The 12,063-nt window shown below is 49.4% G+C and overlaps 1 protein-coding gene across 5 annotated transcripts in view; it reads right to left on the minus strand.

Moving 5' to 3' along the window:
* The window catches only part of Evc2 (EvC ciliary complex subunit 2), a 107,801-nt gene that overhangs the window by 60,301 nt on the left and 35,437 nt on the right, over positions 1-12,063 (minus strand). For all 5 annotated transcript variants that reach the window (XR_010040873.1, XM_063230173.1, XM_063230172.1 and 2 more), the window contains one exon: positions 11,896-12,035. Coding sequence is in view for 4 of the 5 variants with exons in the window: in XM_063230173.1 (XP_063086243.1) it covers positions 11,896-12,035 (140 nt within the window). In the remaining variant the exon portion in view is untranslated. The remainder of the gene's footprint in view (positions 1-11,895; positions 12,036-12,063) is intronic.

The raw sequence follows: 12,063 nt of genomic DNA on the forward strand, positions 1-12,063 counted from the left end.
GGCTTTAAAACCACAAGAGGAGGTAGAAGAGGCGTCGGGTCCAAGGCGGCGAGAGGAAGGAGCCAGAGAAAGGCACTTGTCAGCTGTGGGCCAGAGCAAAGGGCCCAGCAGCCCCAGAGCGGGAAGACGCAAGGAAGAGGGGCCCCTAGAGTTGACACCATGACGTCCGCCTGTAGAGATCACTTCCCACCTGAGCTTCCAGAACTGTAAGCCTCCGAGTTTGCGGCCATTTATTACAAGGATGGGAGGGTGGACACCTCCCCAGCCCGCCCTCTGTGCACGTATTAACTTCCACAGGACAGCACGGCACCTGTGCGGGGCAAACCGCATATTTCCCGGGCATTTGTGGTTTGCTGCCAACCACTTAGCAGCTGAGGAATCTCAGGACCGGACTTAGTCTCTACACAGCACAACGGGCAGCCGGCCTCCTGAGTACTGTGCAGGGCTTAACATGTAGACTGCACAGCGCAGCCTGCCGTCCCGTGGACCCTACATAACAGTCTCCACCGTCCTTTGCTCCCCCAAGACACCAGGAGAACAATCACAGCCCACAGCTGGCCTTCTCCTCGTTCTGGGAGGCCCCCCAGAGCCACCTGCACCCTAACAGTCCAAGCATCAGTCATGGTGGCTGCACCATCAGAAGTAACAACAAGGAAACTGCCCATACCCCAGAGCCACCTAAGGAAGAAACCGTCCCTGTACATTGATTGAAATGCCAGGCTGTTAGTGAAGGTCTCACCTGTGTATTTTTCAAACGGCCTCAGAAGAAGAAAAGAAATACTAAGGATTCAGCACCTGCATACAAGGTTAGGTCCACGGGCCAAGAGGCAACTTCCCACCACCACACCGGGCGGGGCACTATTTAATTACGGTGAAGTATGATCTGGTCAAAAATACGGTGAATGTTTATATTTGAAATTTTAGAAGATCTGTTACACTGGAAGACACAGTGCCAATAATCCCCGAGCACTCTCCCTCTCGCTCCAGCTGCACTGGCCCATGGTCCCTGCCACTGTCTGAAGCAGCCCTGGATACCCCCTGTCATGAGTGTCTTGGTGGCACTGTCAGGGCTGCCTCGATGCCCTAATCAATTCAAAACATTTACATTTCAGGGTTATTTGGACTTTGAAAAAGAGCCAGAGGTCACACCACACCAGATCCAGGAGTGAGACGGTGAGGACAAACCACCTTGGCGAAACTGCTGTTGAAGCTTTAAAGTGATTCAGACATCAAGGCAGCCATGACAGTGCAACTGAAGACACTCATGACGGAGGACCTCAGAGCTGCTGCAGAAAACGGCAAGATAATCGGGTAAGTGTTCTTGAAGCAAGGAGGGTGGTCTGAGGGGGATAATGTCACTGTGTCCAGTACTGTGATAAGTTTTTAAAAATATAAACACCGCCATATTCTGAGGACACCTCACACACATACATCCAAGTTGAGAACTTTCACAGTGTACAGTGTAAGACTCTCTTTGTTGGCCTACAAATGAATCTGACTTACGAATGAATCTGGCTTTCGGACAATTTGCCCAGAGCAGAACTCATTCGTAAACTGGGGACTTACTGTATTTGTCCATCACCCCCAAAAGTACCTAAAGACACCAAAAGGCAGACTGGGACATTCTGAGCCACAAGCCTTGGGGTCTGATTCTTAAACTTATTTACTGTTTCAAAAACTCACAGAGCTGGCAGTGTTCATACCCGGCATTCCCAGGGAAATTTCTATCGTTTTTTTTTCCAGGCACAAACATGTCATCCTGTCCCTGCACTTTGAAGACAAACATATTTGCTCAACCCAGGTTTGTGCATATACGAACTGCACAAGGGCTGTCCGTCCCTCTTGCCAATGACTGAATTCACACAAGCGTTCAAGCCCATTCCAGCATGCAGACTGCACTTCCTAAGTGTCGATACTAAATTGATGATTAAAGTCTCCCACAGTAAGATCCTGTGGAAGCATAGGAAACAGCACGGCGTAAATTATATAAGAGCTGGTTAATACTTTGATCAGCTACAGATGATAGAGAAAGAGACAGAGAGAGAGAGAGAAAGAATGTAGAGAGAATGTCATTGATGTCTTTTCTCTTTTGGTTCATACAAAAATCAATCAAGTTCTCACTGAATGGTGAGAAAGGTGGCAGATTAAAATCAGGACAGGATTTGGTGCACAGGGCACCAAATGTTCTCTGAATGTGGAGGGGAACTCATTAATCAACATGATCATTAACCCAGAGAAGACGGTTAGAACCACAGCCTTTCTTACATAAAATCTGGCATCTTCAAGTTACTGAGGTAAGCAGAGTAAAACCACAAAAACCAATTCAGAATTAGTGAGGCTGGAATTTTCCCCATCCAAAGTCAACTTTCATGGGCAGATAATTCAGTGAAGCTCCACGCTGGGACCAGAAATCACATTTACAGCCTGTCTAAGGACCTGAACAATGAAAATTTAGGGCAAATTTCTCCGGAGGATCTTCGCTGTCTGAATTCTAGCTGAAGGTTAATCAAGGGTACAAATCAATAAAATAAATAAATAAAGTTTAAAGCAATGTCTCAGTTACTTTTTTCTTATTGCTGAGACAAAATGCCCAACCCCCAAAATGAAGGAGGAAAGGTTTATTTAGCTCACTGTTTGTGGAGGTTTCAGTTCATAACCAGCTGGCTGCAAAGCAGCGTGGGAAGGCAGCCAAGCAACACTTCAAGGCAGCAGCCAGAGCAAAGAGCGGGGAAGAGAAAGCCTCTTTTCTTCCCTTTTTGTATTATACAAACAACCACTGTATGTGAGCAAGACGTCGGTAAAACTCGCGGCCACCGAGCCTCTGGCTGCTGGGAACAGAAACGGGTGTAAGATACGCAGGCTCTGCCGTTTGCACCTGCCCACAGCACATTAATCCTCCTAAAGTTTGTGACCAAGTCAGATTCACGCTCCCTCTCCCGGCACTATGCGGCGGCTTTAGGGAGACAGATACAGGGAGCTCTTGATCCTGGGGTCTCACCACGGCTGCCCACTGCCCAGCCTACTCAGTGGCCACCCTGAGTCAGCTCAGAAACAGCAAGGGGATGGGAGAGCCCATGCCCACTCTGAGCCTCTGCGACCTTCCCTCCCTGACCTCCTCCCAAGTATCCAATTGTTTTTCCCATGATTTCCTCATGCCTGGACATGGGCTGGAGCCACCCGCTCAGCTTTACCCCCCTCCCAGAACTGGGTGAGCTCAGGCAAGGCACACATCACGGAGCCTCTTTTCCTGTAGGCTACATGAGGCTACCATCACCCGAGGCAAATGAACATCGATTGGAGAATTCATAATAACACCTCCGATTAACAGGCCTTGTTTCAATAGCTGGACACACTTCATGCATTTAACCTCAGATTAGTTTTACAACGAAGGTGATTTACCTGTTTTTCACAGCTGAAGGAGCTAAGCATGAAAAAATTAAAGGTCTTTGCTCAAAGCCATGCAGCTATTACATGGCAGACGGGTCTGAACCATGACTCGAGGCACGAGTGATCTTGCTCTACCCTCCGCCCCACGGCGTCCCGCTCGACCGCAGGGGCAAAACACAAACTGGACAGGTGGCTGCTCACTGCGCTGCTGTCATTGTGTCTGCCATGGATGTCATTAGTGACATCCTTCATGGTAAAGAAGATGAAGGAGAACAATCACATGGATGACTGGGTGGGTGGGTGGGTGGGTGAAAGGATGGAGGGAAGGAAAGAAGGCTGGCTGAGTGGATGAAAGGAAGGAGGAATGCGCAGAAGGAATGGAAGACAGGAGGGAGGGGAAAGGGAAGGGGGTGGCGGTGGTACAGGAGTGGATGGACGGACGCAAGCTTGAGTAGGTAAACTTCCTTTGAAATATGGACTGCTCCATCTAAAGATTCAGTGAGTGTCCTGTGAAAGAAACTCAGGGATGGGGAATCTAAAGATGTTTCCAGAAATGAAAACCTCGGACACCAGCTAAGTCCTCTTCCCCAACAGGACTCCGATCCCCTGGGTTTCTTCCCCTGCCCCTTGGCTTCACCTTCCCCGGCCCCATGGCAATGAGAAGAAACTGTCCGTCCAGGGAGGTGGCCCCTTGTGGGTGACAAGCTCAGATAGGAAGGTGCTCTTCAGAACGAGCTGCCGCCTGCCTCCCTAGAATTCCCACAGTGGCACCAGGTTTGACTGTCTTCTCCACACCGCAACATGCTAACTGTGACTGCAGTCCAGGCCGTGAGCCCTTGAGCAGACGACACGGAGCCGTAGGGGCCACTGTGGAGGAAGCCGAGAGCATACAGCTCTGAGAGGCCCAGAGGATTTGCCCAGAAGACGCCTCCGGCTGGTGTGGGAAGAATAGCTAGAGGGTCAGAGCCAGGCCTGCGGTCAGTGCCAGAGGTCCAGAAGGAGGTGGCGATGGGGCTCGATGCAAGGACCAGAGAGGAAGTGAGGACAGCCTGGGCCGGATGACATCGTAATCCAGCGAGCAGCTCTGCCTGCCTGCTGGGCCTCCAAAGTTGTTGGCTGCGCGTCTCCCCCCACCCCCACCCCTGGCCACAGCAGCCACCACAGCCGAGGGCCGTCGAGCCAGGGCGGAGGGTTTACTCGGGTTCCTCACTTCCCATGGTACCTGAGCTGGACTGGTCTCGTGGATTCCCACGGGGGAAACTGGGCATACAGGCCCGACTCAGAGGGCAGCTGTTAAGAGTGAGGTATGATGGGCGCCCCACCCGGGCAGCCCAGATGCTGTGGCTGCTGGAGGAAGCCACGCTGGGGCCATGTCAGACATCTGGCAGGCTGGGGACAGGCTGAGAAATGTGTTGAATTTCTTAGGTCTTTAAGTCAAGGAAATTCATTCTAGATCTCAATTCTTCTCAGTTAATGGAGGAACTGAAGGGAACCAATGTCACTCCTGGTTGGGACATTCTTTACATAATATTATTTTGGGGGCCAGGAGGATTTGCATAATCTCTGCACAGAATGAGGAAACCTTGAAGTCAGAGACCTGGCTTTGAGCCCTGGCCAGCCACGGCTTCCTGGACAGGGGACTTCTCCTCTATGCCACCATCAAAACAGAATCTGCAGGACATCCCAGGAGCAAGTTTATGACACGTCTCACTAAGGCACCAACCCTGGGCACCTCCTCTCACTCTTCCCATTTCTCCTCCTCTTCCTTATTCTCTCCAGACTTCATGGTCATTTGCTTGAGTAACCACCCCAGAGATTTCAGGGCCTAAACTCTGGAGCCTCTACATGTGACCCCATGAGGACAGAGAGCCTTGCAGATGCTCTGATGTGAAGGAGATGGACATTGGGTCTCATGATAGGTTCTCCAGGGAGCCCCAAACCCACACTGGCAGTGTCTTCCCAGGGAGGGAGACTGGAGACATGCAGAGAGATGGAGGACATGAGAGGCAGAAACTGGACTGACTGGCCACTCATATGGCCACCACAGCCACCAGAAGCCAGAAGAGGCTGGGAACATTCATCCCAGGGCCTCTGGAGAGAATGTGGACCCGCTCACAGTTGACTTCAGCCCCATGAACTGACGCAGACTGGGAAAGAGGAAGCTAGGGGTGTTTTAAGCCACTAAAGTCACAGTCAGGTGACTCAACAGCCGAAGGACACCCCCATCCCTCTCCCCCACCGCAAAGGCTATCAATGTACATAGTGCTGGGCTGGTCTTGGGGCTACCCTGACCCCTAGGTGAGGTGGGCACCGTCTCCCCATTGTCACAGAAGCCTGAGAGGCAGCAGATGCTTGGCCTGAGTTCCTGCCCTTGACCCCACCCCCAGTCCACTTCTAGCCACAGAGGGGAAGGCATCTCACCCAGCCACAGGACCCCAGATGCTCAGTGGTACTCAGTGCAGCCGCAGCTCCTGTGTGCTTCTCCAGGGGACAGGAGGAGGCCCTGGACTGAGCCTCACTTTCCTCCCCTCCTTTCTCTGCCCTGGTGTCCTTGCCTTGTCATTCACCAAGAAGCAGCAGGCAGATGAATCCCATGTGTTCCTGAGGCCACACACCTTGCCTGTACCACCCGGCAACCTGCCCTCCCAACAGACGGATGCAGCTCTGCTCCTATCTGTCATCTCCTCCAGCAGAATCTCACTTGGCAAGGGCATCCCAGCCATAGCCAGGCATCCCAGGGACTCTGGGTAGCCTCTGAGGTTACACCACTTCCAGGAAAGGCTGTGCTGTTTTCTGGCTTGAGTGACACTGGTCCTTCTCCTAACCTCTGCCTGGTAGGGTCAGAGCCTCTAAGTGAACTGCAAAGCCCATCACACACAACTCCTGTGTGCCTGGCACTGGCTGAGGCCCTGGGGACAAACGAGTAGCAGGGCAGAGTCCCTGTCCACCTAGAACTGCCTGCTGTTCCAGGTGAGATGGAGACAAAGACATTAACTTCACACGTATAAGAGAGGTCGCTCCAGCAGCCTTGAGTGTCAGGAAAACCCAGAGCTGCAGCGCCCTCCCTGCCATGCCCAGCACCTGCCAGCCTGGCTTGCTCCTCTTTTTGTCCCTCAAATGCTCATAGCCCTCCTGGCCCCGGAGAAAGGGACTGTAGTGACTGACCCCAAGGCCTTCACATGGAGCTACACCCCCAGCCCTTTTTATTTTTTGTGGTTCTTAGATTTTGAGACAAGGTCTCCTTCAATCACTGGCCTTGAACTGAAGATACCTCTGCCTCAGCCTCCCACAGTGCTGGGGTTACAGGTGCCGCTCTTAAATGGTGCCCTTTGCTCCTTTACCTCCACACATGTTGGGGGGTGCACAGCTATCACGATGTGCGGTGTGGGTTCTGTGCTTGTGCACACTCTACAGAGATAAAACCAAGGCTCCTGTTCACCATCAGCCGCCAGGACCACCAGGGGCTGGGCACAGAACCAGGCTTGGCAAGGGTCAGCACAGATGATCAGTTACTGCTTTAAAATTACTGTGCGTGTGAGCAAACAACCCAGAGAAGGAACAAATAAAAGAAGCTGAGACAAGCCGCTGCATTGTCAGGCTTCGGGATTTCAGGCGGGAGGACTGCAATCACCTCTCTGCAGAAATTTGCCAAGAATAAAAGTGCCATCCGCCTCTCCCCTGAATGTGATCACTCTGTAGTGTAAATGTGTACTAATAAAATAAAAATTTTAAAAGAGACAGGAATTGTAACCAAAAAAAGTCATATGGTTGGCACACAAAGAGTTGCTTTAAACATACATTTAAAAATCAGCTCTCAAACGCCACACATTTTCCTTCTAGGAAACAGTTCAGAAATGGTTGGGGCGATGCGGGGAGCAGCAGCACAATGGTGATCGTCTTCTTCCAATCACAAAAGAAACACACGGGGTTTGGGCAGCTTTTGGTTCTTATTTCTGTTGCCTTCCTCAGAAATCTAAGCTGCACCGTTTTAAAAGGTTATTCTCTCAGCAGAATCATGCAGTAGAAAGGGCTCAGGGCTGGATGCAAGTCCTCACCTCCTGCGTGGCCATCGGCAACACCAGCAAGCCACACTGAACCTCAGTGGCCAGGTCCAAAAATGGCAGCTGCTGTGAGAAACTAATGAAAATCACAGGCGTGAGGCACTGGCCGTGGTCAGCCCCGAGCCCAGCCAGCACCCAGCAGGAGCACAGCCACCGCCCAGCAGGAGCTACGCTTCTGGGAGCTTCCAGACCTGCCAGCCCAGCCTGGCTCTGCCTCCCTCTGGTCCCAGCATCTGCTGGGTCCCAGCCCCTCCACTGTAGCAACAGTCAAGGAGTCAGATAAAAATCAAGCCAAGAATCCTCTTCCAATCCTCTTTGTAAGAGACAGCCTATGAATAAATGAGATGGAAACCAAATCACCAAGCTGTCCAGGAAATGCTGCCAGTGAAAACTAAATCCAAAGAGAGAACAAAGGTACGGCTGTGGGCTTGGAAAGGAGGCGACAGGCAGGTTTCCTGATGGAGCATTTACAACCCCAGTCAAACCTTGAGCAGGAATTACAACAGGATAAATGATGCACTGAAGAAAATGGCTATTTTTAGTGGGGAGAATATCAGGGATTTGGGTGCATACTAAGCCCCTCACATTCTGAGGGATATTTTCTTTCTGGTCGCTGCTAAGCCTAACTATAAGTCAAGATAGAAAGATTAGAAGTAATTGACAATGCTGTGATTAAAGGAAAGAAAAGACCAGGTCCCTGTGGCCAGCATCCAACTATGGTGTCTGATATGGAATTCGATAAATATCAAATGCTGGCATAGGGTGGTGGGTGGGGAGGGGTTAGAAGGCCGGACAAAAGAAGGAATAAATTTAGCTCTCAAGCTGAACACTCACAGGCCATGCCTGAGAATCAGTGTTGCACACTCTCAAGCAAAATAAGATCTGCTCCCGAGGAAACTTAGATATAAAACTCCAGAACCCTTGTGAACGGAACCTCCCTGGTCCACTGACGCGTCATGGCCAGCCAGCGTCAGCCCTGGAATAAAGAAGACCTGGCTTCTCATACCCCATCACCTTTTAAATCAAGGACTTAGGACTTTCCTAATTGAAAGTACCACTTAATCTGGCGGGAAGGTTACAGAGTGCTATGAATTTGCAAATTAAATATTCTGGTGCTTATTACACAATCAAATCTGTGAAAGACAACTCCAGTGACTCCCTTTGATTGCAAAACAATTACTGTGACTTTGATTATTGGGAGACTCATTTCTTTATACTGATTTGTAAAAAGCTGGCTAGGATATTTTCGTCTCTCTTCAGCTGGCTCTTAATCATTGCAAATAAGACTAGCAGAGGTGCTGGTATGTAATTTATAAAGCCAACAGACAGTCCTGTTTCCTCAAATAGTGTTCTCCGTGTACAGGATATGAGCACGGGAGATGTTAGAGCCAACAGCTCCAGGAATGTCAACTGGGTAGGAGCATCAAGGTAAAGGGGCTATGACTCCCCAGGGCACAAGAGTTTGCATCTCAGAGACCAAAGAGCGCCCCAAAACAATTCCATTGCTACCTTAGATTATGTAAATTGATCCTTCTGCATATCTTTATCTCTGCAATTTACAGAGATGCCATTCTCCCTACCTGGCCAGCCAGCTCAAGTTACTCACATAATTCCACCATCTTCTCTGTCACTCATCCCTGAGCCACCTCCCTCTTCACAAGATAATAAATTCTGGGAGAGGCCTAGGATCAGAGCCTTTGTCTGCACATCTTCACAGGGATTGGATTTAGGAACCCTTGGCTGCCCTTAACTTAGAACATGTCTTGGTGTCTTTACTCTGGGTTGGATTGGAGTTGGTAGATCGGAATTAACTTGCTGGGTTTCCAATGAGGTCTCAATGGGATTACAAATATGACTTTTTGGATTGTGAGGAAAACTAGAAAGAGGATTACAATACTTGGATGACCACACATATTATTTGGGATTACAATACAAATCCATTTCAGTCTATCTTTCCATGAGGGGTTCAGGGTGGGGCAACTTATACCTGGGAAACACTGCTAACTACCCGTTCTTAGCACATGCAACACCAAGTGACTGTTATGAACCTCTCTGCCAGGAACTTTCCTCCCTGGCACTGAGGAAAGATGCAAGTGGTAAATTTTAAATCATCATCCTTGACATTCTGATCAAGAAGTGAAGGGAAGAAGGGCTGCGCAAAGCTGAAATACCCAGGCCACACAGCCCTGAGAGTCAGACGTGGATAAGCCAGGACGGCTCCCTCCATGCCGCAAGGTCCATTCTGCACGCCTGGGTCCCAAAGGTCCAGGGCAAGGGAGGAGCATCCTTCTCCACAGAATGAGAGTCCTTCCCCATGGGGCACCAGTCAGCTCCCAAAGGGTGTGAGACAGACACAGCAGGGCTTTTTCTCCCAGCCCACTGAGGGGGAACACTAAGAAGGCAGAGGCCGGGCTGCCCAGGCTCCACCCCGGGTCCATCTCTTTATCCCATGAGACTGTTTCCCAGGCCAGGCCGACAGGACCGGGAAGATGCTCAATTTTGCCTCGACGGCCTCCTACTTTCAGTGCTATTTTCTTTTTTAACAATGTTTATCAGCACACGTCTGCTGCACAGGATGATTATGCTCACCATGGGAGCGATGCTGTTTCAGTGTACCAAAGAAGACTAAAGGAGCACGCATCATTTGAACACTTCTCTTCAGTGTCTGCTCTGTGACCCAGGCTCAGAGGCAGCTGTCACCCTAAGGATGCTTTTGCATTGAGTGCCTTTCATGTCATTATCAGGAAAGACAAGCACAGCATCCCTAGAGGCAGGTTCTGGACTCATCATCGAAGAGGTGAGGACACTGAGGCTCACAAGAGTCTCGTTAAATCCAACGTGCCCAAACCTAATTAGGAAATGCATAACAAGGAGTAAAGCTCTTAGCCCTAATTGAACACAAATTATTTGACTTGCCAAACACCAAAACCAAGATGCCCTTCCAAGAGGACACAACTAAGTAGGGAGTCTGAAAGCAACTACACGTTTTAAAATGTGACACCAACATATTTTAAAAATAAGGCATTGCAGGCTATCACGATAATTCTGAGATCACAGCAATAACTCACCCACAGCAATCAGTGGGTGAAGCTAAGCATCTGATCTAGAATCAGAAAAGTTTCCTGTAAATAGGATCCAAATTCAAAGCATTCTCGTGCAGCTCTGTCATCAACAGCCAAGAGCCTAAGAAATCAAGGAAAGTAAACAGCAAAAGAATCAATTACGGGGCCGGGGATTTAGCTCAGTGGCATAAGCATCCACCTGCCAGGTGCAAGGTCGTGAGTGCACCCCCAGTACAAAAAAAAATCAGTTATGATCAAATAAGACTGTGATTTAGACAATGTGAGGTCCAGCTTGGAAGAACCTTAACTTTTTTAGGATCAATTATAGCTGCCCGGAAGAAGACAGCATCCTCGTCCTCAGGGTGCCATCTCAATTCTCATACATGATGTCTAGCACACAATCCAAAATATGAGGAGAAAAGAAACTGCAATAATAGCTAAGGGACACAGAAGACAACAGACAGAAAGGAGGACCGGATAACAAAGGTTTAAAAGACTTTAAAATCATTATGCTTAATATGTTTGCTGAAACAAAAGGTGAAAGAATCACAACTAGAAACTGCAAAAAGGACACATATGAAGCAATCACTTGGAAATATTTGTCAAAAGGAAAAAAGGGAAGGCCAGGTAGAGAGACCTTACCCAGTGATGGTAAGTTAGTAAGTCAGACTTACGTGCCTGGCCAGAAAACTCTTAGATTGTGTGGCATCCTGAGAGCCTGGACTCTGAATTGCCTGGTTTGAGATCCAAGCCTGCATTCACTATCCTGTGCCCTTAAGCAAATCCGTTCATCTCTTCCAAGTCCTCATCTTGTAAGATGTAAAAACAGTATCTACTTCATAGGATTACTGAGAGGATTCTGTCAGTTCTTAAATCACTGGCATGAAATTCTACTTACATATGCAATACAACATCATTCTCCATTAAATAAACAGAAAAGCCTAAACTCAGTCCAGCAAGCCATCAAATACTTGGTCTCTCCTCTCTTTGGAGCTGCCCCCTTCCGTTTCTCTAGACTCTGTTCCTCAGTCCACATACCCATGACACTTAGCCACTTAGATTTCATCAACTGTATCTAGCCCGTTCTCATCCTTCCCTCTGCCCTGTCCTCCCTCCCTGAGAAGCCTCTCACACCTAATCCACTTAGAAAGCTTTTCCTCCACCAACAAGGGTTGATTACAAACATCAGCTCCTCTAGGAAGAGTGGCTGTGACCCCCGAAGGAACGACTTCCTCTTCTGGACTCAGCCAGCTCTCACCTTCCTGTTAGCAAGGTGTGTGATCACAGCTGTCGCCCCACACACGGAGCTGCCTTACAGCAAGCAGAGCGTCCAATGCACAGCAACTGGTGGGTTAGAACTACTAAATGGGAGGGAGAAACCTTACTCCTCCAAGGCCTGCAGCATACTCCTGGGGTCCTCGGAAGTAAGAATGTCGATCATTTGATCATTGAGAGAGAGATCCTCACTGATACCATCCGCTGAGGCAAACGGCGAGGGCTCCAGCTTGTTCTCAGCATACAGCGCCTAGAGAAGAAAAACAGACACAACAACT

The sequence above is a fragment of the Cavia porcellus genome, unplaced genomic scaffold, assembly GCF_034190915.1.
Source record: "Cavia porcellus strain 051 isolate PalLab524CR breed Dunkin Hartley unplaced genomic scaffold, mCavPor4.1 scaffold_18, whole genome shotgun sequence".
NCBI lineage: Eukaryota > Metazoa > Chordata > Mammalia > Rodentia > Caviidae > Cavia > Cavia porcellus.